At 42.3% G+C, this 25,300-nt stretch overlaps 2 protein-coding genes across 8 annotated transcripts in view; one reads left to right on the plus strand and one right to left on the minus strand.

The window, feature by feature from the left end:
* Nucleotides 1–3,705: 3,705 nt before the first annotated feature.
* LOC309639190 (uncharacterized protein) lies at nt 3,706–9,470 on the minus strand (the record flags this gene model as incomplete). Of its 3 annotated transcripts, XM_082416224.1 has the most annotated exons (3): nt 3,706–6,613; nt 6,875–7,081; nt 8,081–9,470. In XM_082416224.1, the coding sequence occupies one exon, from the start codon at nt 9,468–9,470 to the stop codon at nt 8,685–8,687; it is 786 nt and encodes a 261-aa protein (XP_082272350.1). In that variant the 3' UTR covers nt 3,706–6,613; nt 6,875–7,081; nt 8,081–8,684. The 3 variants fall into 3 exon arrangements, with proteins under 3 accessions (XP_082272350.1, XP_082272351.1, XP_082272349.1); XM_082416225.1 differs by having other exon boundaries at nt 3,706–7,081; nt 8,585–9,470; XM_082416223.1 differs by having other exon boundaries at nt 3,706–7,081.
* The window catches only part of B4GALT6 (beta-1,4-galactosyltransferase 6), a 67,638-nt gene continuing 51,355 nt past the window's right edge, over nt 9,018–25,300 (plus strand). The window contains exon 1 of one of the 5 annotated variants that reach the window (XM_082416184.1): nt 9,018–10,249. In XM_082416184.1, the coding sequence (XP_082272310.1) occupies nt 10,135–10,249 (115 nt within the window). In that variant the 5' untranslated portion in view covers nt 9,018–10,134. Of the gene's footprint in view, nt 10,250–10,307; nt 14,436–25,300 lie in introns of those variants that run through there. The other 4 variants (XM_082416183.1, XM_082416185.1, XM_082416186.1 and 1 more) reach the window with 4 other exon arrangements.

The following is a 25,300-nucleotide window of genomic DNA, read 5'->3' on the forward strand; positions in this document are numbered from 1 at the left end:
ATATTCTGGTTTTTTTCAGTCTTAGTTTTCTTTGCTTTTCAGTTTGGGGGGTTTCTATTGACATATCTTCAAGTCTAGAGATTCTTTCCTCAGCTGTGGCCATCCTACTAATAAGCCCATTAAAGGCATTCTTCATTTTTGTCAAAGTGTTTTTTATCTCTAGCATTTCCTTTTGCTTCTTTCTTAGGATTTCCATCTCTCTGCTGACATTGCCCATCTGTTCCTGCATGCCGTCTACTTTATTCAATAGAGCCCTTAGCATATTAATCATAGTTGTTTTAAATCCCCTGTCTGATCATTCCAACATCCCTGCCATGTCTGTCTCTGACGCTTGCTCTGTCTCTTTAAATTGTGTTTCTTACCTTTTAATATGCCTACTAATTTTTTCTTGATAGCTGGACATGATGTACTGCATAAAAGGAACTGCTATAAGTAGGTCTGTAGTAATGTGGTGGTGAGGTGTGGGGGAAGGAGAAGTGTTCTATAGTCCTATGATTAGCTCTCAGTCTTTTAGTGAGCCCATGCCTCTGGACTGTGAACTTCACAAGTGTTTCTCAGTTTTTTTCCTCCCCCTTAGGTGGGACCAGATGACTAGAGCTGACTGGAGTTGGATAGCTCCTTTCCCCAGGTCAGTTAGGCTCTGATAATGCCCCAACCAGTTAGGCTCTGGTTAACTAGTTTCTCCTGAGGGCAGGCCTTGTTAAGAACAGAATGCTCTCCTGGAATCATGAGGAGATTTTCCTCTGATATTTATTATGAGAACATGTTTGAGCTCCTGGAGATGAAATTCACAGAAGGGTGGGGTCCTCCATGACTGGGTCCCCTGAAGTTTTTAACTCTCAGACTTGTTCATACTGAGCCCCCAGCAATTTGTCAGTTATGGTTCAGGTTCTCCTACTCCAGCACTGATTCCCTTGGTGGTTTCTGTTCATCACTTTCTGCTCTGGGAAGCCGTGGCTGTTTCTCCAAACTTGGGGACAGCAGCTTGTCCTGTGTCCTCATCTCTCTTAAGGATCCAATAAGAGTTGTTGACTTTTTTCAGTCTGTTCAATGTTTTACTTGTCTTTGGGACAAGTTTTGTTTTGTTTTGTTTTTCTTTCATCTTGGTTTTGTGCATTTCCTTTTCAGTTTATTCATGGGTATTATTTATATATATTTGCTGCTGTTCTTGTGATCTTTTTGTTGTGGTTGTTTATTGTATAATCTCACAGGTTAATGTTTCTGCCAGGTAACTTTATCAAATTTTATCAATTTTATAATATAATCAGGTAATTTATATCTTCCATTTGCTATATGTCTTATATTTTATTTTATATTAATTAATTAATTGTTTTGGCTGCACCACACAGCTTGCGGGATCTTAGTTCCCTGACCAGGGATTGAACCAGGTCCCTGGCAGTGAAAGCGCCAAGTCCTAACCCCTGGATAGCCAAGGAATTCCCTATCTTTATATTTTAAAAGATAGCATATGCTATATGTATAACAATGAATTTATATATTGACTATTCTATCATATTACCCTATTACTAGGGTTATTCTCTATGCTCTGAGTGCCATCATATGTTCGACCCATGAGGTACCAGTGGAATATACTGCTACCAAACATAAACAGTGAGTAATGTCCTAGCCATCCAGAGATGAGTAATTCTATAATGTGTGTTGTTTTCTCTGCTCTAGTTTCTCCTGGGATTTATTTATTTTATAAATTTATTTATTTATTTATTTAATTTTGGCTGTGTTGGGTCTTTGTTGCTGTGCATGGGCTTTCTCTAGTTGCGGAGAGTGGGGGCTACTCTTCATTGTGGTGCACGGGCTTCTCATTGCAGTGGTTTCTCTTGTTGCAGAGCATGGGCTATAGGTGTGCGGGCTTCAGTAGTTGTGGCATGCAGGCTCAGTAGTTGTGGCTCAAGGGCTTAGTTGCTCCGTGGCATGTGGGATCTTCCCAGACCAGGGCTCAAACCCATGTCCCCTGCATTGGCAGGCGGATTCTTAACCACTGCGCCACCAGGGAAGTCCATCCTGGGATTTATTTTGAGTTCTGGTAAATAATTCTGACACGAATTGACTTCCAAAGTTATGGTACCATAGCACTTTACCTACTACAAAGGAAAAGGGTGAAGGACCAGGCACTAGGTTAGAATACAAATTTTCTGGCAACTTGTGATGTTTTTAAGGAAATGCTTTAGGAAGCAGAGGATAAAGAAGATTAGGAGATTGGTAGAAATCTTTTGACATTTTGAAGGACATCCTAAACATTGTTAGAAGCTGAGATGATTGGGCAATTGCTTAAGTACAATGCTTAAAATACTTCTCCATAGGAACTATAGGACTCTGTATAATTAAGTCCAGTTAGAGCTCTAATTTCTAGGAATGTATCTCCATGCTGAACTATGTATGTATATATATTTTTTTGAGTGGCTCTTTATTAATCTCTCCTATTAGATCTAATGTGTTTTCCAGTTAATGCTCTTTATGGTAATCATAAACTTATAAATAACAATAATTTTTTATCACTTTCTTTCCACTATTTTTACCCTTTAATTTTATTTTCCAAGTGCATTGGCTAATTCCTTCCAATCCATATCTTTTTCATGATTCTAATGAGTATGATTCTACATTAATCATACCGATGCAATTTGCTTGAGATAGCTCTTTACAAAATAGAACATATCCTCAACCCTATTTTATGAAGAGTTTCAACATCAGAAATTGTTTAATTGTATCAAGTGCTTTTCCAGCCTCTATGGGAGATACTGTATGCCAATAAATTTATGAAAAATTGCTCAATCCCACTAGCCCTCAGGAAAGTACAAATTAAAACCAAAATGAGACACCATTATATTCTACCTGAAATGCTAATATTAATAAGGTTGACTATACTAAGTGTTGGTGAGGTGAGCAACTTGAACTCTCAAATGCTGCTGATGAGGTTGTGAACTGGTATAATCATTTTGGGAAATTGTCTGCCATTATCTCTGAAATCTGATCATGCACATATCATAAAACCGAGAATTTTGACAACTAGGTATATAACCAAAATGAAATTCATAATAAGTTTATAATATTTTTATTCATAATTGAGTCAAACTGAAAAGCCATGTCCTTTAACAAATAATAAGATAGGTAAATAAATTGTCCTATATTTATACATTTACCTACTTAAAAAAAGACACTTGTTTTTTTTCTTTGACCTAATACGTTATGCTAATAATTTGCCTAATGTTGCCAGGTTCTTGCATTTCTGGGGCATTCCTTACTGCTCATGGTGAATTGGTATTATTCATACTTTTCAGGCTGAAAATATTTTGGTTTCTTTCTTTCTTTTAGTTAGCTCTGAGGTATCTAAAGTTCTTATGTTTTCATGTCTTGTTACAATAACTTCCATCAAGCTTGTGAATATGAAGCTTGTGGATTTTAGCAAGTCAGGACCTTAGTATTCCAAAATTCCCTTTCCAGACACAGAAACACTGAAATCCTTTGTCAAATTTACCTGAAACCTATTTCTCACTTCAACATTTACCCATTTAAGCTCTGAAACCAGTATTTTTCCCAGAGTGATTTAGTCACAGACTGAGAAAATCCTATGAGACTTATGTTAAATATGAAAATAAATGGATAGAAAATGGCCTACCAATGTCCTTCACTAAAAGCTATTCTATATCGTAATTCCATTTCTTAAAATGCTTTTGTCTGCCACAGCTATAGGATTCTTAATGTGATAGAAGAACACTGTCATAGGATACTCCTTTCACCTACATATTTTATCCTCTACTTTTATGAGTCATTCACCTATGAAGATGGCTCTTTTGATAAAATGCTCTGGATGAGATAAGGTGAACTAACTTGTACTCATTGTTACACTAAACCCAAAAGAATATACATAATAGTGTAAAAGTTAAGACTGTGTTAATTAATTCATTCAATAATTATTTACTGCCCTGCTTTTGTACTAAGTTCTGGGAACTACTATATATCATCAAAATAGAATCCTGTTCAGGAAATGACTTCTTAAAAAATCCAGTGACTGAGGGTAGGCTATTTTGATTGTAACAAGCAGACTCTTTTAACTGCATCAAGTAACAGGAGTTTTTTCCCCTTCTTTTTATTATGGATATGTGTATTAATAAGAAAGATCTCTCTCTCGGAGTTACCTAGGACTAACTGCTGTTTAGAATTCAAGGCTGCTCTAGGAATGTGGATATTTGTTTTGTCTGTTCAGTAGCCAAGTTTATTGGCCTTCTCTCTAGGGTTGAATAGTCCAGCTGGTGTGCACAACACCCGAGGTGCCTGTGTATCTGCGTTACATATGTGCAGAGACTTTGATTTCCCTCAGCTTTCAGGCAGGCTGGATACAGACGAAGCCTCAAGCAAGTCAAGAGGCAGCCTCTATGCTTAACCTGGAGGGAGCCTGAATACCATCCTCTCCATGTAAGGCACAGGGCACTGCCTGGTATGTGAGTCAACTACTCTTTCAATCTCCTATCTCTCCTTTTTATTGTCTTTTCCTCTACCCTCCAACCTCATAGTTTTCCGAACAGATTCTCATTCCATCGCCATTGGGCAGGCTTCTTTTTCCAGGGGGCAAGTCAGTGGCTAGTGCCCGGCAGCTCAGATTCCCTTGAAGGGGAAACTAGCAATCTGTTGAATATACCTAGCATTAAGCTGAGAAAAAGAATGGATGAAGCAAACACAATCTATTCATTTTCTCATTTTGACTTAACAACTGATGACAAGCAAGAATTAAGACAGTTGGGGTTCTAACTTTATGTACCATGTAGTACAATTTATTTGGTTCCTGATACAGATGTCTGAGACAAAATTGGTAGAGAAAGTTTGAAAAATGGATTGCATATATTTATTTCTGGAAATATTTAAAATATACACTAAATCAAATATTTGCCCTGATAGGCAAAGGAATCCGTGTGAAAATGAGAGCCTGGTGTTGTTTGTGGAAAGGGCACTGAATGCAGCTGATAACATCTTGGCTCTCTCCTCAGCTCTGTTACTGATCACCATGTGACCTGAGGCCAGATATTGTACCTCACTGCACTTTAGTTTCCCCATGCCCAAATGATATAATAATACTTGCCATATCTCCCCCAAAGGGATGTTATGAAATGATAGGAAAGTGGTTTGAATACTTGAAAATGCTACAGGGCATTCTTATGATAAGGAAGAATGATCTTGGATTCAGGATGAAAGGATTAAGGCAATTTAAGATGAGTATGAAATTTGGGTCAACTGCTGAACTGAGGATTGTTGGCGCTACGGTGGTTTTCTTTTTCAAATTTAACTATAATAGAGTATTATTAAGTTCTGGATTATTTCATATATGTAAGATTATTAAAATCTAGCTTTAAGGTGATTATGTTTGATCTCAAATGTAAGAAATTTAAGATTTCTTTAATATAACTTAAATAAGAGATCGGGACCAATATTTTTTTCTCAGCAGAACTCTATATTTACAATGGAAATCAGTGGGAAAATGGGCTTTATTTAAGGGAAGTTTTTGTACCACAACAATATTTTGGAATACATATTCTATTTTATGAATCATGCCAATGTCTAACTCTTATACAATCTACGTTCCAATTATGTAAGTAAAAAAATTCAACTGTCTAAGCACAATCTATCAACCTAACAATTTTCTTTAACTGAATCTCAGATGCTGAGACCATGTATTTAAAAATATAAAATTACTATATTTAATCAGTGATTATAATATGGAGGTCGGAGCCCTAAGCAATCATAAAAGTGAGATCTACGTGCTCTTTCATTCTCTTTTTTCCCCAATTCACAAGGAAAAAAAGCTTACTGATTTTTATTTTACCAAGGTTACGAGCAAGTCCAAAACACTTAACAGATATTGTTTATCCTAGCCCAGGCCAAGTAAAATGTCATCCATCTCATTAAACAAGTACATTTCTTTTTTTTAAAAAAAATTATTTATTTATTTATTTATGGCTGTGCTGGGTCTTCGTTTCTGTGCGAGGGCTTTCTCTAGTTGCGGCAAGTGGGGGCTGCTCTTCATCGCGGTGCGCGGGCCTCTCACTATCGTGGCCTCTGTTGTTGCGGAGCACAGGCTCTAGACGCGCAGCCTCAGTAATTGTGGCTCACGGGCCTAGTTGCTCCGCGGCATGTGGGATCCTCCCAGACCAGGGCTCGAACCCGTGTCCCCTGCATCGGCAGGCAGATTCTCAACCACTGCGCCACCAGGGAAGCCCCCATTTCTCTTTTTTTGTGGTAATTACAATCTCAGTAATGTATTTCTTTTTTAAAAATATTATTTATCTATCTGTTTTTTAAATGTTTTGCTGCCTTGGGTCTTTGTTGCTGCACGCGGGCTTTCTCTAGTTGCGGCGAGCAGGGGCTACTCTTCGTTGCGGTGCGCGGGCTTCTCATTGCAGTGGTTTCTCTTGTTGCAGAGCACGGGCTCTAGGCACGCAGGCTTCAGTAGTTGTGGCACGCAGGCTTCAGTAGTTGTGGCGCACGGGCTTAGATGCTCCGCGGCACGTGGGATCTTCCCGGAACAGGGCTCGAACACGTGTCCCCTGTATTGGCAGGTGGATTCTTAACCACTGTGCCACCACGGAAGTCTCTCAGTAATATATTTCTGATTAATATAAATAGAAAACCATTAGTTGTAACTTATTCAGTTTGATACCCACATATTTAAGGGCACGGGGTCTCTAGTGGACAGAAAATAATAAAAGGAATACTTGGTGTTACTAAATGTAGAACAGAGCAGGTAAATGAAATTTACTGTGTTTTGCTACTGTAAGTTACGTCTTATGATTTTATGTTTAAGGTCTCTTTGATATAAAATGAAACTTAGTAGATTTCTGTAAGGTCACTCCTCTGCTGTGGGCCTTACCTGGCTCCTGAGGAAGTATCAGGTGATAATCTGGGCTTGAAAAGGTTTGGCTCTGAGTATTTCATTGACCTTTGCTTTACAAATGAACTGAGACCCCGAGGCATCCTTCAGACCATTAGAGACTGACACTTCATGGCTGAATCAGTAGGAAATTTGGTTTTTAAATAGGAAGAGACCAGCATAACTTGTTAGTTGGCAGAGAGTGATCTAAAGGAGAGATTAAAAAAAAAAAAAATTAACAAATATTCAAATAGTGCTTACTAGGTACCAGGCTCTCCCAAGCTTTTCAGAAGCATTAACTCATTCAGTTTAATCCTCACAACAACCCTAATAGGCACTATGGTTATCTTCTTTAGCTGATGAGAAAGTGGAGGCACAGGGAGCTTTAAGTAACTTTTGAGGTCACTTGACCTGAGTAACTGGTATCCAACCGCAGGCTGCCTGGCTCTAGAGGCGTGGCTCCCTCTCTCTGTGGCTGGTGAGCAACAATGCTAAAGGGTGCATCGACTAAACTGGTTTTCTGGTACTTGCTTAACTCCAGGGGAGAACTAATCATTTTTAACAAGTACCATGTTAAGAGATACCAATGGCAGTCATCTATGCCAGCCAAGCACATCTGTACACAGACTTCAGATTTCTTAAAATCAGATTAATCATCAATTTCTAAGATGTTAATACTTCCCACTTAGTTTCATAGTAAACTTTCTTTTCAAAAAGCCAATTTTTCCTTAGAAGAATTATCCATTGCCAAGCCAGCACGGTGGTATTAGCAGTATAAACAACAGTTGAACTGGTGCAAATAGACATAAAAGTCAGCAGGGTCAGAGGGGGAAGTACTACAACTTTGCTTCCTCATCACTCATGGATTTCTTTCTCTTGCATACGTATTTTTTTTACAAGTGAGTTTTATCTCTTATTTAATATGTTGCTCCATTTTGTATTTCAGCTTTTCCTCAAGCATCTAAAAATGTTACAAAACAGTGTCATTTCCTTTCACATTAAATATCAAATTAGCCAGAGAAGTTCAGTAACTTGTAAGTACTCCAAAAAGCAAAATATTAAGAAATGAAGTTGAACTGGTGATTCCATCCAGTCAACTGTCTAAAGGGAGGTAAGGAAACCTCTTAGGTGCCAGACATCATGTTTAGCATTTTACACAGTTACCCGGTTTAATCCCATAGACTTGAAAGCTGGTATCACACCCACCATTTGAAGGCTGAGAAGAGAGGCTTGCAGAGGGTAGTGGCTTGGCATGAGTTTCACAGTTAATAAAAGGCCTTGGTGGAATTATAGACTCAGGTGTTACAGGCTCCACAAAGCATAATACTATCTCGGAGACGATAGAAGGCATGGGTCTCTTGCTAAGAAGGTACCATATTTGCTGGCAATCAGGTGGTGTTCAGTACCGCTGCATCTGGAAATACTGAGCAAATAATGGCAGTAGGGGACATCCAGCCACTTTCTACATGATTAGCTGCAAAAGAAACAACTGCAAACACACGTTGGAAAAATGCGATATAGCTAAGGACCAGCTAGTAGAAAAAAGTAGCTTTTGAACAAAGGGTAGACCACGATCTAGGAGGTGCATTAAAGCAATTTGCCCATTGAAGCTGGCTGGTGCTGCAGCGCTCAAGGGCCTATTGGCTGCACAGAAGTCTTTTCCGCCCCGTCTGAACGGATACAGCTAAAGTAGGGCTACCCAGTGCTCACCTTCAGATGGGAAGGCAAGTCCTATTATAGGAGATATACATAGATCCGTACCACATCCTGACAGTATGTTTCTATAGGAAGTGCGGGATGGGAGGTTCCATTAATCCAGTACTGGAAAACACCTCGTTCCCGGAGCGTGTATTTTGGGAGGAACGCACACCACACCACAGAAGCTTCCTCCTCGAGATACAGACACAGCATCTTTCATTATCGATCCCCAGAGTGGAACGTAACCGAGGCTCAAAACGCGTCCCTCAGCCCCCGGCAGCACTGGGAGCGCCGGGGTCCCCGCCCGGGCGGGGACTGCGGTGACGCAGGAGGCGCCCGGGGCACCGGTCCCGGCGCGGGGAGGAGGGGGCAGGTTGTTCGGCGCGGTGCGGCGCGGGCCAATCAGGAGGCGCGGTGTTTCGGACGAGGGGAGGGGAAGGGTGGGCTGGAGCCTCCAGGTTTCCTCGGGGCCGGCGCAGCGCCGCCTGCAGTTCCGAGCTAGCGCGTGGGGCAGCCGGGGGTCTCCGGTCCCGCCCGCGTGCCCGGTGTTTCTTCGCGGCTCCCCCGCCCTCGCAGGTCCGCCTCTTCTGCGACTCAGACGCGGCTCCGACGGCGTCTGGCCTCCCCGTCTTCGGACTCCTCGGCTCTGCCCGCCGCGCGAGTCGCCCCGCGGCTCTTCGCCTGGTGTCCGCGGGCCGTGCGGGGGCGGCGCCGGCGGGGGCGCCTCACCCCGGGCCGGCGGCGGTAATGCTGCTGCGGTTGCCGCCCTTGCGGCCGGGCGGACAGCTGGCGGAGGCAGGAACCGGAACCGGAGCGCCCTCGCCGCTGGCCGGGACACCGCCCTCGCCTGCGCTCGGCTCCCGCGGCCGCCGCGGGACGCCGGGGCCCGGCGCGGCATGAGGAGGAGGCTGCGCGCTGGCGAGCGCCCAGCTCCTCTGCCCCTAGGGCCCCCGCGGACCCCGGCGCGTTGCGCGCGCCGGCGGCGGCCCCGGCGCCCACGCTAGCCCCGCGCAGGCACGAGACGCCGCGGCCCCGAGGAGGAGGCGGCGCAGGCCTGCCAAGCGCGGGCTGCCCGGACCCTGAGCGCAGGGGCTTCGCGACTTGGACCCCGGCGGGCGCGGGCAGCCGGAGCCGCGGGGGAGCCCGGCGTGCTGCAGTCAGCCGGCCCTCTCCGCAGGGGCGCCGGGGCGCGCAGCCCGCACCTCTCCCCACTTAAAGCCCCTCCTCCCGCCGCTACCTGGCGTATCGAACGCGGGTCCTCGCCCTTTCACGGCCTCCTCGGGTCATTTGGTCCCCTGGGCCCCCCCGCCCTGCGTCCCCTCCCCCTTTCCCGCGCGTCCTCCCACTCTTCCCCCTCCCCCGGCTCCCCCGCCTCTCATTCATTCCGTCTGCTCCCTCCTCTCTCTTCCTTCCCGCTCTGGCCCCTCTATCCCTGATCCTCCCCGCGCGGACCCCGCTGCAGTCTCGGGGTTTTTAGCACATTCATGGAAGTTTAGGGCCTGGACGGTGCCCCCAAGTCCGCCTTGAGAGCGCAGCCCGAGCTGCCGGCCGGGAAGAGGAAGATGTCTGTGCTCAGGCGGATGATGCGGGTCTCCAATCGCTCCCTCCTCGCCTTCATCTTCTTCTTCTCCCTCTCCTCGTCTTGCCTCTACTTCATCTATGTGGCTCCGGGCATCGGTAAGCACCGAGACACACCCTCACTTCCCACGGTCACAGTGAAGGAAACGCAGCATGTTACTTACGGGATTTGGAAGCTGTATAAACAGGGGCCCGGCAGAAAGCATTTTATTTGAAATGCGATTTCAGACCTGTCACATAAACTGCTTCGGGGCATGGCTTTGGCATGTGAGTTTTGTCAATGCACGTTTAAACAACTTAAAGACTGCGTTACATGGACAGAGCAAAATAAGGTGTGATGGCCCGAGATACCCTGGTCGCTTTCTTGAGTATTCATGACAGCTTTATCCATTTAATATTAAGTTTTTAAGCTTAAACTTAGTAATCGTAATTTTATTCAAACACTCTGAGCTATATTAACTGGTTGTAAAAATACGATGGAGAAATCCACAGTAGGGAATGTGATTGAGTTCAAGACTGTACTGTTCTAGTGTTCTAGGTCGCTTTTTTAGAATGGGGTCAATGAACATTTGTGCCACACTTCAGGAATTTTTAGGCGATGAGTTGTCTAGTAAAAACAATGCTCCATTATTTAGTGTGCTTGGGTCTGCTTTTCAAGGGTAGGTAGCCACTGCTACCTGTTAGGATGAATTCTGAGATAAAATGATTGAATTAACAATTATGCAAGATAGTTTACAATTTGAACCTATTTACCATTTTTTCTTTTGGTTTCTAGTCCAGAATACACTTTTGTATAATCGGCTTGAATTAGCCTCTTTAGTAAACATCCTGGTTTCTCAGCCCCTCTGGTTGAAAAGGTGCCAGTATGGCATTCTCATGACCGAAAAATCTGAACTTCATATGGATATTAAAACATTGTATTTCCAGAACTTTTCTGAGTTCTTCCGGGTTATTATGTATTTAATGTTAAATTAGTTAGTAACATTGTGTATCTCCTATCATTTCTTCTTAGACATTAGTAGTTTTTTGAACCAGTACCATTTCTCCCCTGAGTGAGCTAAAAATGTATGTATGGCCTCTTACAGAGTGAAAACACCTGCAGAATTTTAAGATGGAATTATTATCAGGGCATTGTCTCACATGGTAGTAGATTATTGCAGTGGATTGCAGGGGGGAGGGAAGAAACAGACCTCACCAAACCTCATCAAGACTGTTGCGTTTCCTAAAAATTATGTGACTTTTCTTGATTAAATTTTCAGGTTCAAGTAAGACGTATAAGCTCAGAATGATGCTTGAGAAGGCATAAATTGTCGAAACCTTGATATCCCAAAATAGAAGTTTGGGGTTAAAGTTTGAAAAAAATATGAATATTTTAACATATTATTTTCTTTTAATGCAGTTTTTTTCTTTGGGCTAAATTGGATACCTCTTGAAGCCTGTAGTAGAAATGACAGTGATAGCTCAGTGGATTTGAGAGTAGTTAGCCAAAATATTCAGCAAGCTTTTTCTTAAAATTCTCTGCCATTTTGGAAGTCTTATCAATTAACTTCTCATTCTATAGCAATTTTTACTTTCTCATGTAACTCTTTAAAGGTTGGACATCTTTGGGGGATGTTATTTTATCAGATATTTTAACTTTGAGAGATTCTGGAGAAGTTTTTTTTGCACTTAGATAACAATTTTCTTACTTTCTTGGTATTTTGAGTAACATATTAAAATTATGTTACTCCAAAAGCTAACCAAAGGAAATCAGAATTCCAGCTTTCACTTGATAGCCATTTTTTGTTATTGCATTAATATATTATCTGTAGATTCTTAAAATTCAATTGATGTGAGATAGTAATATATCTTTCTTATTTCTATACTTAATGTTTGCCATAGAACAATCACTGACATGGCATAAAAATTTTGGCAGTTGTCTTCTAGGCAATTAGGTTGACATGATTTAAACTACTCTGTTCTTTTGGGTCTTCTAATTTATAACTTTAAAAAATTGATTGAAGCCAGTAAGAAGAATGAAAACCAAAACTTGTGAAGTGTTAACAATTTGTTAAACTGAATCTGTTTCTCAAACTAGCATTATTTAGCAGCAAAAAAACCTCCTTACTTACCTTTTAATTATTGAGAAGCAGTTTTCCAAAACTCAAATCTTTGCTTGAAAGCTTGAATTTTGTCATTGGTAACACATACTGTCAGTTTTTCTTGAAGCGTCAGGCTCATTTTGCTCTTTTTTGGGGAAATGTAGGTCAAATACAGAAGTCTAAATGACCATAGTTGTTCAGTTGTACCTTTAAGTAAAAATGATGTTCTGTGAAAAAAATGTGGCTAGTTCAGCTCACAATGCAATGATCTGTTGCACAATTTGATTTTCAAGACAACCACAGTACTTTGGTATGCTGCAGAAATGCCTTATGCATACTTCTCATTTCATCACAGATTTCTTTTTTTTCTTTTTTTAATTAATTTTTATTGGAGTATAGTTGATTTACAATGTTGTTTTACTTCTTAGTTATACATATACATTTATCCACTCTTTTTTAGATTCTTTTCCCATATAGGTCATTACAGAGTACTGAGTAGAGTTCCCTGTGCTGTACAGTAGGCTTTTATTATCTGTTTTATATATATTAGTGTGTATGTGTCCATCCCAGTCTCCCAGTTTATCCCTCCCCCTGCTTCCCGCTTGGTAACCATAAGTTTTGTTTTCTACCTCTGCATCACAGATTTCTTATGAATGAGACATACCCCAAACTAATTAGGTTCTTATAACTAGTTTACATTAGATATACATAGAATCTTTTTGAAATAATTCATATTTCAGCCTGAATTACATCTTGGGGCAGAATTTTCTTATGACTAAAATACATGTTGTGTAAGAGAGCATTTTTTAGTTGATCTTAAATAAATGTTTCAAATCTCTTCTGTTAAAAAATCCATATTGATCCTATCCACATCAACCTGTTTAGTAGACATCGATTGTATTTTCCTACGTTTTTTGCCCGGAGACCTATTTTTGTCGTGTGTCTTCCCCCAGGCAGTCAGTCCTGTCATTTTAGTTACTCGTTAGTCTCCTTCCTCAGTGTCTCCTCTCCCTCTCTTCCTTCTGAGAAGATAGTACCACACAGTTGTAGATAGCAGAATATGTTTAGTTTCCAATGTTTTCTCATGTGGCTCAACAACTTTTTGACTCTTTGGATTTTAATCTGCAATGAATTCCAGCAAACTCAAAGCTCATTATTTTAAGAATAATTTGAAACACTTTCCTTGAAATTTCTAATTCATGCAAGAAACACAGGAACTTTCTTTATATTAGGAACTTTAGTACTAAGGGAAATTGGTCTGCAGACCACCCTCCACCCTGGAAATCCATGGACACATTGCTCTAGCCCACCCAGTAGAGGCTGGTGCACTGAATTTTTTCTCATTCTCTTTCTACTTTTGTGCATGATTGCAAAAAGGTGAGTGCAGTCTTCCCCTAAGGTCTTGCCTTGGCTGAATTGAAAATGGAGTTCCATTTAGTGTGAAACTGTTTTCAATATAACACAACATAGTCATTTACCTGCTGTTGTATCAAAGGAGTAGGTGAACTGACTTATAGATTCATTCAGCAGACACGAATAGAGCACCTCAGATAGGCTAGACATTGTGTGAGGAAAATAGATGACCAAGACAGAGTTCCTTCCCTCATACGATGGGATGAGCGCCGTGCAGGGGCTGCATCAGGTCCTCAGAAGGCATGCCGTGGAGAGTGAGGGCTGGTTAAGGGTTTCCAGAGGAGGTGATGGATAGGATTTATCTGGACTGAGCAAAGGGGCTCTAGTCAGAGGGAACAGCATGAGCAAAGGTGGGTTCCAGAAAATAGGAGTATTTCCATCTGGCTACCATCGAGGGCGTGGGTTGGTAGATGGGCCAGATTGGGAAGAGTCTCGGGTCTCCCCTGCCCAGCCTCGTGTTCTGGCACTTGGGGTCGCTGAACTTCCTGGCCGAGAGAAACTGGCCTTGGTTCACACAGCTTTATTAAAGCTGTCTGTGGTTAAGAGAGAAGTTGATGAGCCTTTAATCAGCGGGGCAGTACTGTGGGGGAGATTGCACAGCTCCCCTGGCAGTGGGAGATTTCACTGTCCATTTGACTCACCGACGGTCCTGACCTTTGCTAGACTTGCTCTCAGGCTGTTTTATTCTTTGCGCAGAGGTGGAGTCCGGTTGGGCCACTTTGGCGTGAATTCCTGTGGGCCCGTTGAGGAATCACCTGGCCATGTGCTTTGCTTTTTTGGGCCTCAAGGAGGTTGGTGCCCTGCTGGGTCAGGTGGAGCTGGGGATGGGCGGGCAGGGCGTGGGGGTGAGTTGTGGGAGCGGGTGGCTTGGTAGGTCCTTGCTCAAAGTCCCCCCGACTCTCTGGCTGGGTTTCTCTCAGTTTGCTCAGAGCGTAGCTTGTTAGTTGCCTGCATATTTCTTATCGCAGCCCTTTAGCCTCCTGGCTGGGTGAATCTGGCTGTGCTCTTCTGAGCTGTTACAGTTTGCTTTGTGTTTCAAAGGTCCTTCTGGTTTCTTTCCTCGCCAAGTTCTCTGGTCACCGTGTCTCTTTTGCGGGGTTCTTTTGGTTTGGGCCACCGTGTCGGGTATTTCTTTTTTCTGGGCCTCTCTTACTGGTCAGGCTTCCCATGCTAATATTTTTGTCTTGTGAGTAGCAGGAAACATCAGAAGTTTTGAAAAGGGGGATGCTGGAATCCTTTGTTTCAGAGCAATTCTTCTGCATGGAGTGTGGGTTACAGAGGGCAGAGCCAGTGGCTGGGAGACCAGGTGGGAAGTTTTTTCAGTAGCTCAGGTGATAGAAGATTCGAACCTGATCAAGGTTGTAGTTGGATCAGGGCAGAGTGGAGAGGATGTGAATAGTGGGATTGAAGGAAAGGGAGAAGCTTGAAGACAATGCTTGTATTCTGGCTTAGACAACCAGGCTGTGGGTCGTAGGGACTATAGAAAGGCAAGTGCCTTGAGGGGGCGATTTTGGTTTTAGAGATACAGAGTTGGGATGCTTATAGGATACCCAGGAAGAACTTGTCAGTAGGTAGGCAGATGGACATAAGGGCTTAGAGCCCAGGAGAAATGTCTAACTGGAGAGAGATTTGGGTGTCTTCGGCATATAGGTGAACAATACATATCTATTTTTCCCCTGACACACCTGAGTTAATAAAACTAACTTGTGCAAGCAGAAGTGACTCACTAAGTTAGTTACTCTTAAATGTGGAATGATAGGGGTTAAATTGGAATATGAAGGAGGCCCAAGTGTAGTTTGAAGGGTTTCCCATGAGGCTCTGTTACCTTTTTCACTCCCCAGCCCTAAATGGGAAGCAGTGTGATTGACACTGTGGAAAGTTTAGATGGCTACCCAAGGAGAGCTGGTGGAGGCTGAAGACAAGGTAGCCACAGATGAAAATCATCAGCCTAAGGCAAGTAGAGAAATAGGAATAGGAAAATGAAGGGAGAGAGAGAGATCATGAAAGTGAAGAGAGACCTTCGCAAAAATAAGTAAATAACTAAAAATGATGATCAGCAAAACGAGCATTGCAGTGGGATATATAGTTCAGTGGGGTAAAGTCTGGAAGGAGAATCATGGATTTGGTAAGTAGGAGCTCTGTGACAGCCACTACAAGAGCTGTTTTTGTGGTGTCATAGGGCACCAGCCAGATTGCCCAGCCTTGGATTGGATTGCCTTGGGTTGGATTGTTAATCAGAGGTCAGATGAAAGTGGATCAAAGGAGCCTTATAAGATGGGAAGACCTGAGCTTGTGTGGATGCTTAGGGAGTGAGGGCACGGTTTGAAGATTTGAGGAAGGGAGCAAATGACAACGTATGATCTAGGAAGACTTAATTCATTTACTTTTTCATACATGTTTGTCTGTCTGTGGTTCTGCACTGAGCAGGAGCCACATGGTCCCTGCCCTCGTAGAGCTCATAGCCGGTGGGAAATTTGCATAGTTGCAGAGCAATTATTCTGGAAAATAGTGTGGAGTGCAGTTTGCTATGGGGCACCGGATGGGTGGATGGGGGCACTAGACTAGGCGTCAGGGAGAAGAGGGAGGTTAAGCTGAGGCCAGAAGCTTAAGTTAGGTGATTAAAGGGTGGGCCTGGGGAAGAGTACTTCAGGTAGGAATGGGATATTTGAAGGCTAAGAGATAAGAGAGAAATGGAAAGTTTAACAAAAAAGAAAAAGGGTAGGGGGCTAAAGCATAGAAATCAGAGAGGAGTGTGGGCCGAAGCCAGAGAGAGAAATACGGGTCCGGTCATAGAGAACCTTGTAAGCTGGGTTTGAGAACTTGGACTTCAGCCTGAGGACAATGTCAGACCACTGAGCTTAAATTTTAAGTAGGAGAGTGACATGATCCGGTTTGCATTTTAGAAGTACTTAGGCTGTACTGGTGTGGATGGATTAAAGTCAGCAATTCTGGAATCAGGGAGACCAGGTAGAGGGAGTGGGATCAAGTGTATGGGTAGATTAATTTTGGAGATGGGAGAGGAGATAAAGACGTTCATGGTAGCAAAAATTAGATGCATGTGGAGAGGGAGGTTGAGGACATGCATATCTAATAAGGTGGGTGACTGAGCTCTTAGAGTGAGCGGCTCTGTTTTACGTGAACAAATGTTAGTGTAAACTGTTTCCTAGACTAGGTTAAGAGATTTGGTTTCTACCTTGGCGCATACTAGAGGCTTAGTGAAGAGTTGTTGAGTGACTGTTTCCGATTAAATCACTTCTCTTGGTATGGCAGCTCCAGTTCGTTCTCTTCCCTGCCCACTCATCAATACCATTCTAGTGTTGGATGTTAGACCCCTTGAAGAATGTGGAGGGGCTGGCAGGGGATGAGGAAGAGTGGAGAAAATGCCAGGATCAGTCAGTGTATTAGTTATCTATTACTTTGTAACAAATTACTTCCAAACTTAGGGGCTTAAACCAACAAACATGTATTATCTCATAGTTTCTGTGGCCAGGAATCTGGACACGGTTTGGCTAGATGCCTCTGGTTCAAGGTCTCTTACTCGGCTATAGAGTGCAGGTCAGGGCTGTGGTTGGAGGCTCCACTGGGGGAGGATCCGCTTCCAAGTTCACCCACATGCATCTGGGCAGGATTCTGTTCCCTGAGGGTTGTTGGACTGAGGACTTTGGTTCTTCGCAGGTTATTGGCTGGAGGCCTCACTCAGTTCCTTGCCCTGGCGCCTCTCCATTGGGCAGCTCCCAGCCCCATCGCTTTCGCCATATTTTCTTTGTCAGAAAAGAGTCTCTAGGTCCAGTGCACACTCAAGGGGCAGGGGAGCCTTCTCAGAGACTGCTTACCGCCGTCTGGTTGCCATTCTTTTATTTTTATTATTTTATTCTCTGGTTGCCATTCTTAAGCGTATATGTTAACTTAGCTATATTGTTTCAGCATGAGTGAATCTAAATGCTATGACCTTGTGGGAAATTAGGTATTTTTGAAGGGGATATTGATTCATTGAAATCTGACAATGCTAAATACCATTCTCCATGTTACTATTTTATAAGTAAATTTGATGTCTGTTAAACAACGTGGCAGAATGAGGTAGTGACGCATTTATTCTGCAGCATTGTTTATCATTACTGCTTTTTAATGTTTATTAAGGGTAAAAATAGCCGTGTCTGTGGATACCTTAAAAAGAGAAATGCCTAATCTAGGTTTGTCTAGGTTTTAAATACTGTTTGGAATTTGGTTGGGAACAGAATGCATTTTCCTCTCGGGGCAGTGTTACATGTGTAGAGGGTGAGTAATTTCCTTACCCATCTTGTGACCAGCCTGTTTATCACAGGATGTACTGTGAAGCTTCTCGGGACACATACGCTTGTGCACGTGGCGTTAGGCTCTGGTGGTTGCAGCTGTGGCTAAGCCTCTCCCCACCGGAGCCCCTCTGTCTGAGGGCCCCGGGCCATGGGAACTTTGGACACAGAGGCCTTGGCTCTGGAGCCAGAGCTGTGTGCAGAGAAGCCCCAGGAGCAAGATCCCAGAGGTCTGCTCTTGGAGCTCCACACCCCCTGCCCCATGCTAGGAGAAAGGCCTTGTTGTAAAGAAAGAGAAGGAAAGGCTCCTAAAGATCACCACTTGCCCAGAGTCTCATGCATTGTTGTTAGAAGAACTGAAGTGGATGATTTTTGGAAAAGCTGAACTGTGCCCCTTGGGATTTCTGTTCCTGAGTTGCCCTGGAACATTGAAGATTTGGGGGACATATGACCTCGGTCTTCTTCAGCTTTAAGGAATACCCCGTAGAGAAGAGAGGAAACTCTTCTGGATAGTGTGAGAGCAGTGAGCGTAATTACGGGGCAGGTTTTCCGCTCTTTGTAAAGAAGCCAAACCAGACCATTCTAACTGAGCTGTAAACAACGTAATAAGCGGCCTGATAAGCGTTCCTTTCATTACCTGTTCTCCAGCCGAGAGTAGATGACCACTTGTTAAGGCTGGAGAAGGTGCTTTGCTTGGGGGACTGGACAGGCTTCTCACAGCCCCTTGCACTTGTTTTCTCGGTGCTGTGTTCATCTCTGCAGCCCTCTCGCTCTTCCCACTTCTACCCACCTGCCTTTGTGACTCCTTTTCCCTTTCAAGCCTGCCCCTCATGTTTGTCTTAACCTGAGTGAAAATGTGGAGGTGGTGAGAAGGAGGTGCGTTGTGGAGAGATTTTTCTAGAACTTGGATTTCCTAGGTCCTATTTGGGAGTTCTGGCGAATGGAGAGCCCCTCCAGCTTTGTCTGTTTACAGTTTTCTCCTTCCGGTCCATTTTCCTGGCCGCCTTAGACCATGCTGGCTCTTGTCACCACTGCTTGGACTGCGCTTTTTTTTTTACCAGTTTAATCAGAGCAGCCTGCCCCCAGCTCTTTCCCCCTTGTCTTCTCTTTTTTCTCCTTTTCCGTCTGAATCTCTTTCTTTTTCTTTTTTTGATTCCCAGAGGCTCCAGTGATTGAATATTTATAAAGTCTTTTCTTTCCACTTCTGCCTTTTGTCAGGATAATAACAAAGAGAATAATATATGAGTAATATTGTGATTCGAGTTGAAGATTGGGTCCATTGAAGGTTAAAAGGTTTTCTGAGGATACCTACAATGCCATGGAAAATTGCTTACTCTAGTTATTACTAGGTATTTTTACTCATGTCTTGGGCCCACTGGAGAGTTTCAGGTAGCACCCCAATTTTATTTCTCTCTAGCATGTATATCCTATACTGGGCCGACTTAATTTGTTCTATTTCATGGGCATACTTGTCTTCCGTCATAGCAGAACTTGACAGAGTTCAGTTTAAACGACAGCAAAAACCCTCAGTTAAAATAGGAAAGATAGCTTAAAGGATGTTTGTCAGTTTTATTTTTGGCTATGTGGCACAGCAAAATGTTTAGGAAGACATAACTTAGTGATTTTAAATCTCAAATTTGTTAATTATTTGTTTTCATGATTAATTTTCTCGAGTTAGTAAAAGTCTTTGGCTCTACGAGGTCTTTGTGTTGTATGTTCGTTAGGGATGAGAAACATAGATTCTTCGTTGTCTGAATGAATTGTTCATAAATTAGAAAGCTATATAAAAGAGGATGTATTTGGTATAAGTTAAACTAATTATGAAAGGAAGCTTCTACTTTTTTGCTTGTTACAAATGTTAATGATGTTTAGAGAATGGTTTTTCAATTTTCAAACATGAAGGTGCTTAAGCCTTACCTAAGGCAACCCAGGTCTTATCACCAGAGATTCTGATTGCGATCCTGGTTGATTTTTAATTAATACTTCAGGTGATTCTGGACCCTGGGAACTTATTTCTTTTCTTTCTTTTCTTTTTAAATTTATTTATCTTATTTATTTTGTTTTTGGCTGCATTGGGTCTTCATTGCTGCACGCGGGCTTTCTCTAGTTGTAGTGAATGGGGGCTACTCTTCCTTGCGGTGCACAGGCTTCTCGTTGCAGTGGCTTCTCTTGTTGCGGAGCACAGGCTCTAGGCACGTGGGCTTCAGTAGTTGTGGCACGTGGGCTCAGTAGTTGTGGCTCACAGGCTCTAGAGCACAGGCTCAGTAGTTGTGGTGCACCGGCTTAGTTGCTCTGCAGCATGTGGGATCTTCCTGGACCAGGGCTCGAACCTGTGTCCCCTGCATTGGCAGGTGGATTCTTAAACACTGCGCCACCAGGGAAGCCCCTGGGAACTTATTTCTGACAAACACCCCAAATGGTTGGGAAATAATTTAGTGCTAAATAGTTTTACTTTTTAGACCGGTTATCTCATATCATTTGATCTTTCATAGAACTAATCTTACCTGTTAAAAAACGGATTAATTTGTTTATAGCATCATGTTTTACTGGAGACAGAAATGGCTATCACGGTGAAGAATTTTTTTCCTCCAGAATGGAAATGGGCAGAATGGACAGACAGGTTGTTTAAGACAACCAGGATCATGTATTTCTTTATGAGTCTGCACTGACTATGTGATTGAGTTATATAGGTTGATCCTAAATTTGTTATTTAGTATTTTTAATTATTAGAAAGATACACTGTAATTCACTTAACACGGTCAGTAAAAGTTATTAAAGCACGTGGCCTTACATGTTAGCCAATGGAAGTAATTTCAAAACAAAAGACTTATAAAAGTCTTTATAATATTTTCATAGCTAAGCAGCTCTGTGAGGTTTGTTACTATACCATGATATCTTAATTGAAATATTATCTCTTTATTTTTAAATATTTGGAGCTTGCTAGTGTTAATAATTCTTTACTGAAATCATGTTATATATGTTGCCTTCTTGGTAATTAAGTTAATGGCTTAGATATTATGACTTCTAATAATAGTGCAATTTCCAGTTTGACTTGGAGGAAGAGAACTTGGACTTCATTTTCATTTGAATCAAGAGACCAATGGTAGGGACTTCCCTGGCAGTCCAGTGGGTAAGACTCTGCACTCCCAACGCAGGGGGCCTGGGTTCGATCCCTGGTCGGGGAGCTAGATCCTGAATGCCACAACTAAGAAGTCTGCATGCAGTGACTAAAAGATCCTGCGTGCTGCAGCTAAGACCCGGCGCAGCCAAAAAATAAAATAAAATAAATAAATAAAAATAAATCTTTAAAAAGAGACCAATGGTAGAGAATGAGAAGATGCCTTGTTTTTTGATTTGAACATATGCTCTAGCTTTGGAAATCTTTGAAATTCATTTCCCATGCTGTGTCCCCTTTTTCCTGCCTGTTATACTTACTTTCATGATTAAGTAAATTGAAATTATGAAAGGTATTTTAATTGTGAAAACACAGGGAAATTGGGGATGGTTGTAAAACATAGTTCAAATAGGTCTCCCTTTTATTTTTTCTCAAGATAGCATTCTTAAGTGGGTAGAGGTTCATTTCGCATCCACTTTAAATGTATTCTGAAATCATTCATTTTCAGCAGATTTATAATGTTTCCAGGATGTGTTTATTTATGGTTTCATCTTTTAGTCTGTAATTTCATTAGGTAAGTTTCCTTACTGATTAGATTAAAAATGTAATTGTCTGCATTTTTCCTTCCCTGATTCCCTCATTTCCTCCTGATTCTACTTTTCTCTAATGTGGTTTATAGCTCAACTCTTCAGGATCCTGTCACGCTTTAAAGAGGCTCTGTGTTTAAGTGAATAACAGTGAATTAACAAATGACAGTGCTGAGAGCTATCGTGTGTTAGATCATGTGTTCAGAGTCTAGTTTTTGAATTTTCAGCTGTGTTTAAACTAGGCTGAACTGATGATTTGGTTGTTGTAATTCCGATGTTTTAGGCAGTTTATTCTTTTTCAGGATTTTGGTTTTTACAGAGGAACCCCCATGGCTTCTTAGTTTCTGGTACTGCTTGGCAGTTGTTAGTTATTCAACAAATATTTATTGAATAAACACATCTCTACCCTGAATGTCTTTAATAAGACTGTTGAAAAAGTCAAATTTTATTCAAAAATATTTAACTTTGATCAGTATTCAAACACAAGTAATACCCTCAAGGAACTGAAAACTGTTGAACTGCAGAGTGGAAGTGGTAAAAGTGCCTGTTGGAAAGAATTTTTTGTTAATTTTTGGTGTCTACATCAGCAAAGCTTGAGCTGTTGGCTAAGATCTGAAATAGATCTGTACTGTATGTGATCATTGTATTCATTATTGCTTGATAAAGTGGATTTTGACCACAGAATTCTTTCATTCTATTTATTAGTCAGCCTGTGACTTACTGGAAAGATAGGGAGGAGGATATTATAGGCTAGTAATTATATGCTCTGCAGATTTTCTTGAGCCCATACCTGACTTTGAATTATTATCACCATGGTAAGATACTCTGTTTAAATAGTGCTTTGACATAAAGGGAGTCATTTGTTTTACAGCCTGGCACAGCCTAGAAGTCTGTTTTTTTTGTTTTTAACTCAAGCAATACTTTGGTCCTAGGCAAAGTATAAACTATATTTCACATGTCGTGTGGCCTCATCCTGGGGTTTACAGCATTATTATTAGAGATAATATATTTAGCTTTTACAAACTTGCATGAGTAATGTCTGGAAACTTGTTGCACAAGGGGCTAGATGTGGAAAGAAAAACACTTACAAGCATGTGAAATAGATTATTGTTAGTTCTTAGAAATTCAGAGAATACCTGATTCAGGTATCTGTGGTTACTGTCAAGGGATGTCTATATGCAGTGTTTTGCCTTTTTCCATATTGTTTATTTCCTTACATGTTCTGTAGATTATATGGGAAACTGTTTTCTCTCCTGTGACTTTGAAGTACCCCTCTGACTTCCTCCTCGCATTAGTTGAAATCTGTTTATCCCTCCTATTGTCACTTCCCTCATAACTTTTTACATTGAAGATTTTTCTTTTTCTTAGCCCCTCTCTCTCCTCTAGGACTTTCAGCCATTGCTTCTTCCAAATAGCTGCCCCTCAGAGTCATTCAGACCAGTGCTTGAATCTTGATTTTTAAAAATTCCAGCTGTGTAACTTCTGAGTTTGTTTTCTGATCTCATAATGGGGAAAGTTGTACCTGTATCCTGGGGTGGTGTATTCGTTTCCTAGGGCTGCCGTACACATTACCACACTCTGAGTGGCTTAAAGCAGAAATTTATCACCTCACAGTTCAGTTGGTCGGAAATTTGAAATCAAGGAGTTGGCAGGGCTGTGCGCCCTCTGGAGGCTCTAGGGGAGAATCCTTCCTTGTCTCCAGCTTTGGGTGCCTGTTGGCATTCCTTGGCTTCCTAGGCTGGTGGCCAGATCACTCCAATCTCTGCCTCCATCCTCACATTGCTTTCTCGTGTGTGTGTGTGCGTGTGTGTGTGTAAAAATCTCCCTCTGCCTTTCTCTTGTATGTGCACTTGCCGTTGGATTTAGGGCCAACCCAGATAATCCAGGGTGATCTCCTCATCTCGAGATCCTTAACTTAATTACCTCTGCAAAGACTCCTTTTCCAAATAAGATAACGTTGACAGGTTCTGGGAATTAGGATGTGCGCACATCTTTTGGGGGCCTCCATTCAACCTGCTACATGAGAATTAAATGTAATTATGTGTGTGTTTAAGTATATGTATATATGGCATTTAGCTCAGTGCCTGAGGAACGTAGTTACTCAGTCAATGTTAATTCATTTCCCGTCCCTCTAGAAATCTATGCTCTCCAACATTCTGCCCCCCCGGGATGCTTTCGGCAGTTATGCTCAATTCAGAGCGCTCCTGTTCCACTTTGCCGCCACTGACGTCCTGTGGTGACCATCAGGAAGTCTGCTCCTCGTCTTCCATCTTTCCTTGCTTGGCCATGCCTGGGTGTCCTCATGTCTGTGCTGTGCTCTCTCTCCCGACCCCAGTCTTTCTAACCTTCCATATCTGGCACTTTCTCCCCTTCATTAATGTTACTTCTCATCTTCACAATGAGCTCTAGTCCCCTTATCTCCTTTTTTTCACCCCATTTGTCCATTTGGACCTTTACAACTTATTTTCCATTGCTGCCAACACTGTTCAAGTTGGATCGCTTATCCCGGTATATCCTTTGCAGCTGTGCACCTCAGAGCCTCTGCTTATACTGTCCCATCGATGGAAATGTTCTCCTCCCTCCTTCCTCCACCTTCTCTCAGTGCCTTCGCTTTAAATTTCATCTTTCCTCCTTCCACTCAGGCCACAGTCATGCTCAGGTCCCTCCTGTTACAAGAAAACTTCCCTTGACCTTGCTCTCACTTACCTGTTCTAAAACTGGACTGCTTTCACTTTATGCACTCAACTCCTTACTAGTTTCCTTTTGTTTCCATTATTTGGGTGAAACTGCTCTCTTGAAGGTTGACCATGATCTAATAGCATTTTTAAAGGCTAACTGGGATGGTGTTAAGAGCTGGGTTGCTGGAGCTGACTGCAGGGGGTGAATTCTAGCTCCACTACTTGCCAATAACTGTATGACCTTGAGCAAGTCCCTTAACTCCATGCTTCAATTTCCTTATCTGTAAGATGGGAATATTAGTACCTACCTTATAGGGTTGCTTGTAAGGGTTGAATAGATTAGTTTATGTGAAGAACTTCTAAGGATGCCCAGTAGAGTATGCACTAGGCATTAGTTTTTTTTTTATTTTCTAAGCTATTGTGTTTTAGTCTTTCTTGTTAGCCTTTGTGGTGACATTTGACATGGTTGACCGTTCCCTTTTCTTTTGTCCAGTGACTTCTTCACCATGTTCAAGCTCAGATTAATTCATCTCGGGGTCTTTTATCTTTGTGTCTCCTATTTGTGGTTTGAACTTCACCTTCTTATCTCCTTTCTAGATAACTTTTCCTGTGGTAATTCACCACCATGGTTCCTACTTTTACTTTTGTGTGAGTGTCTCCCCAAATTGTATTTGTACCTTGTCTTTCTTAGCTCCAGCGCTGCGTTTATAGCTGCGTGTGAGAATGACTAACCAACACAATCTCCCTCACAATCAGCTCTGTAGTTGACTTCCTTTTGTTAAAGGACCTGGAAATTGTGGCGATTAGAAGCATGGATGTCGGGATCAGAGGGAAGTTGTATTTGAGTCCTTCAGTACTCAGGAAGCCTTTCCAGATCACTGCAGACTGCACTGTCTCCTTGGCTTGAATACATAGTGTGCTTTCAATGAGCAAAGCTGCGTGTGGAAAGAGGTAGAGAGACACAGCTTTATGGCAAATGTACTCCTT

Source organism: Balaenoptera physalus (genome assembly GCF_965194825.1).
Source record: "Balaenoptera physalus genome assembly, chromosome: 12".
NCBI classification, from domain to species: domain Eukaryota; kingdom Metazoa; phylum Chordata; class Mammalia; order Artiodactyla; family Balaenopteridae; genus Balaenoptera; species Balaenoptera physalus.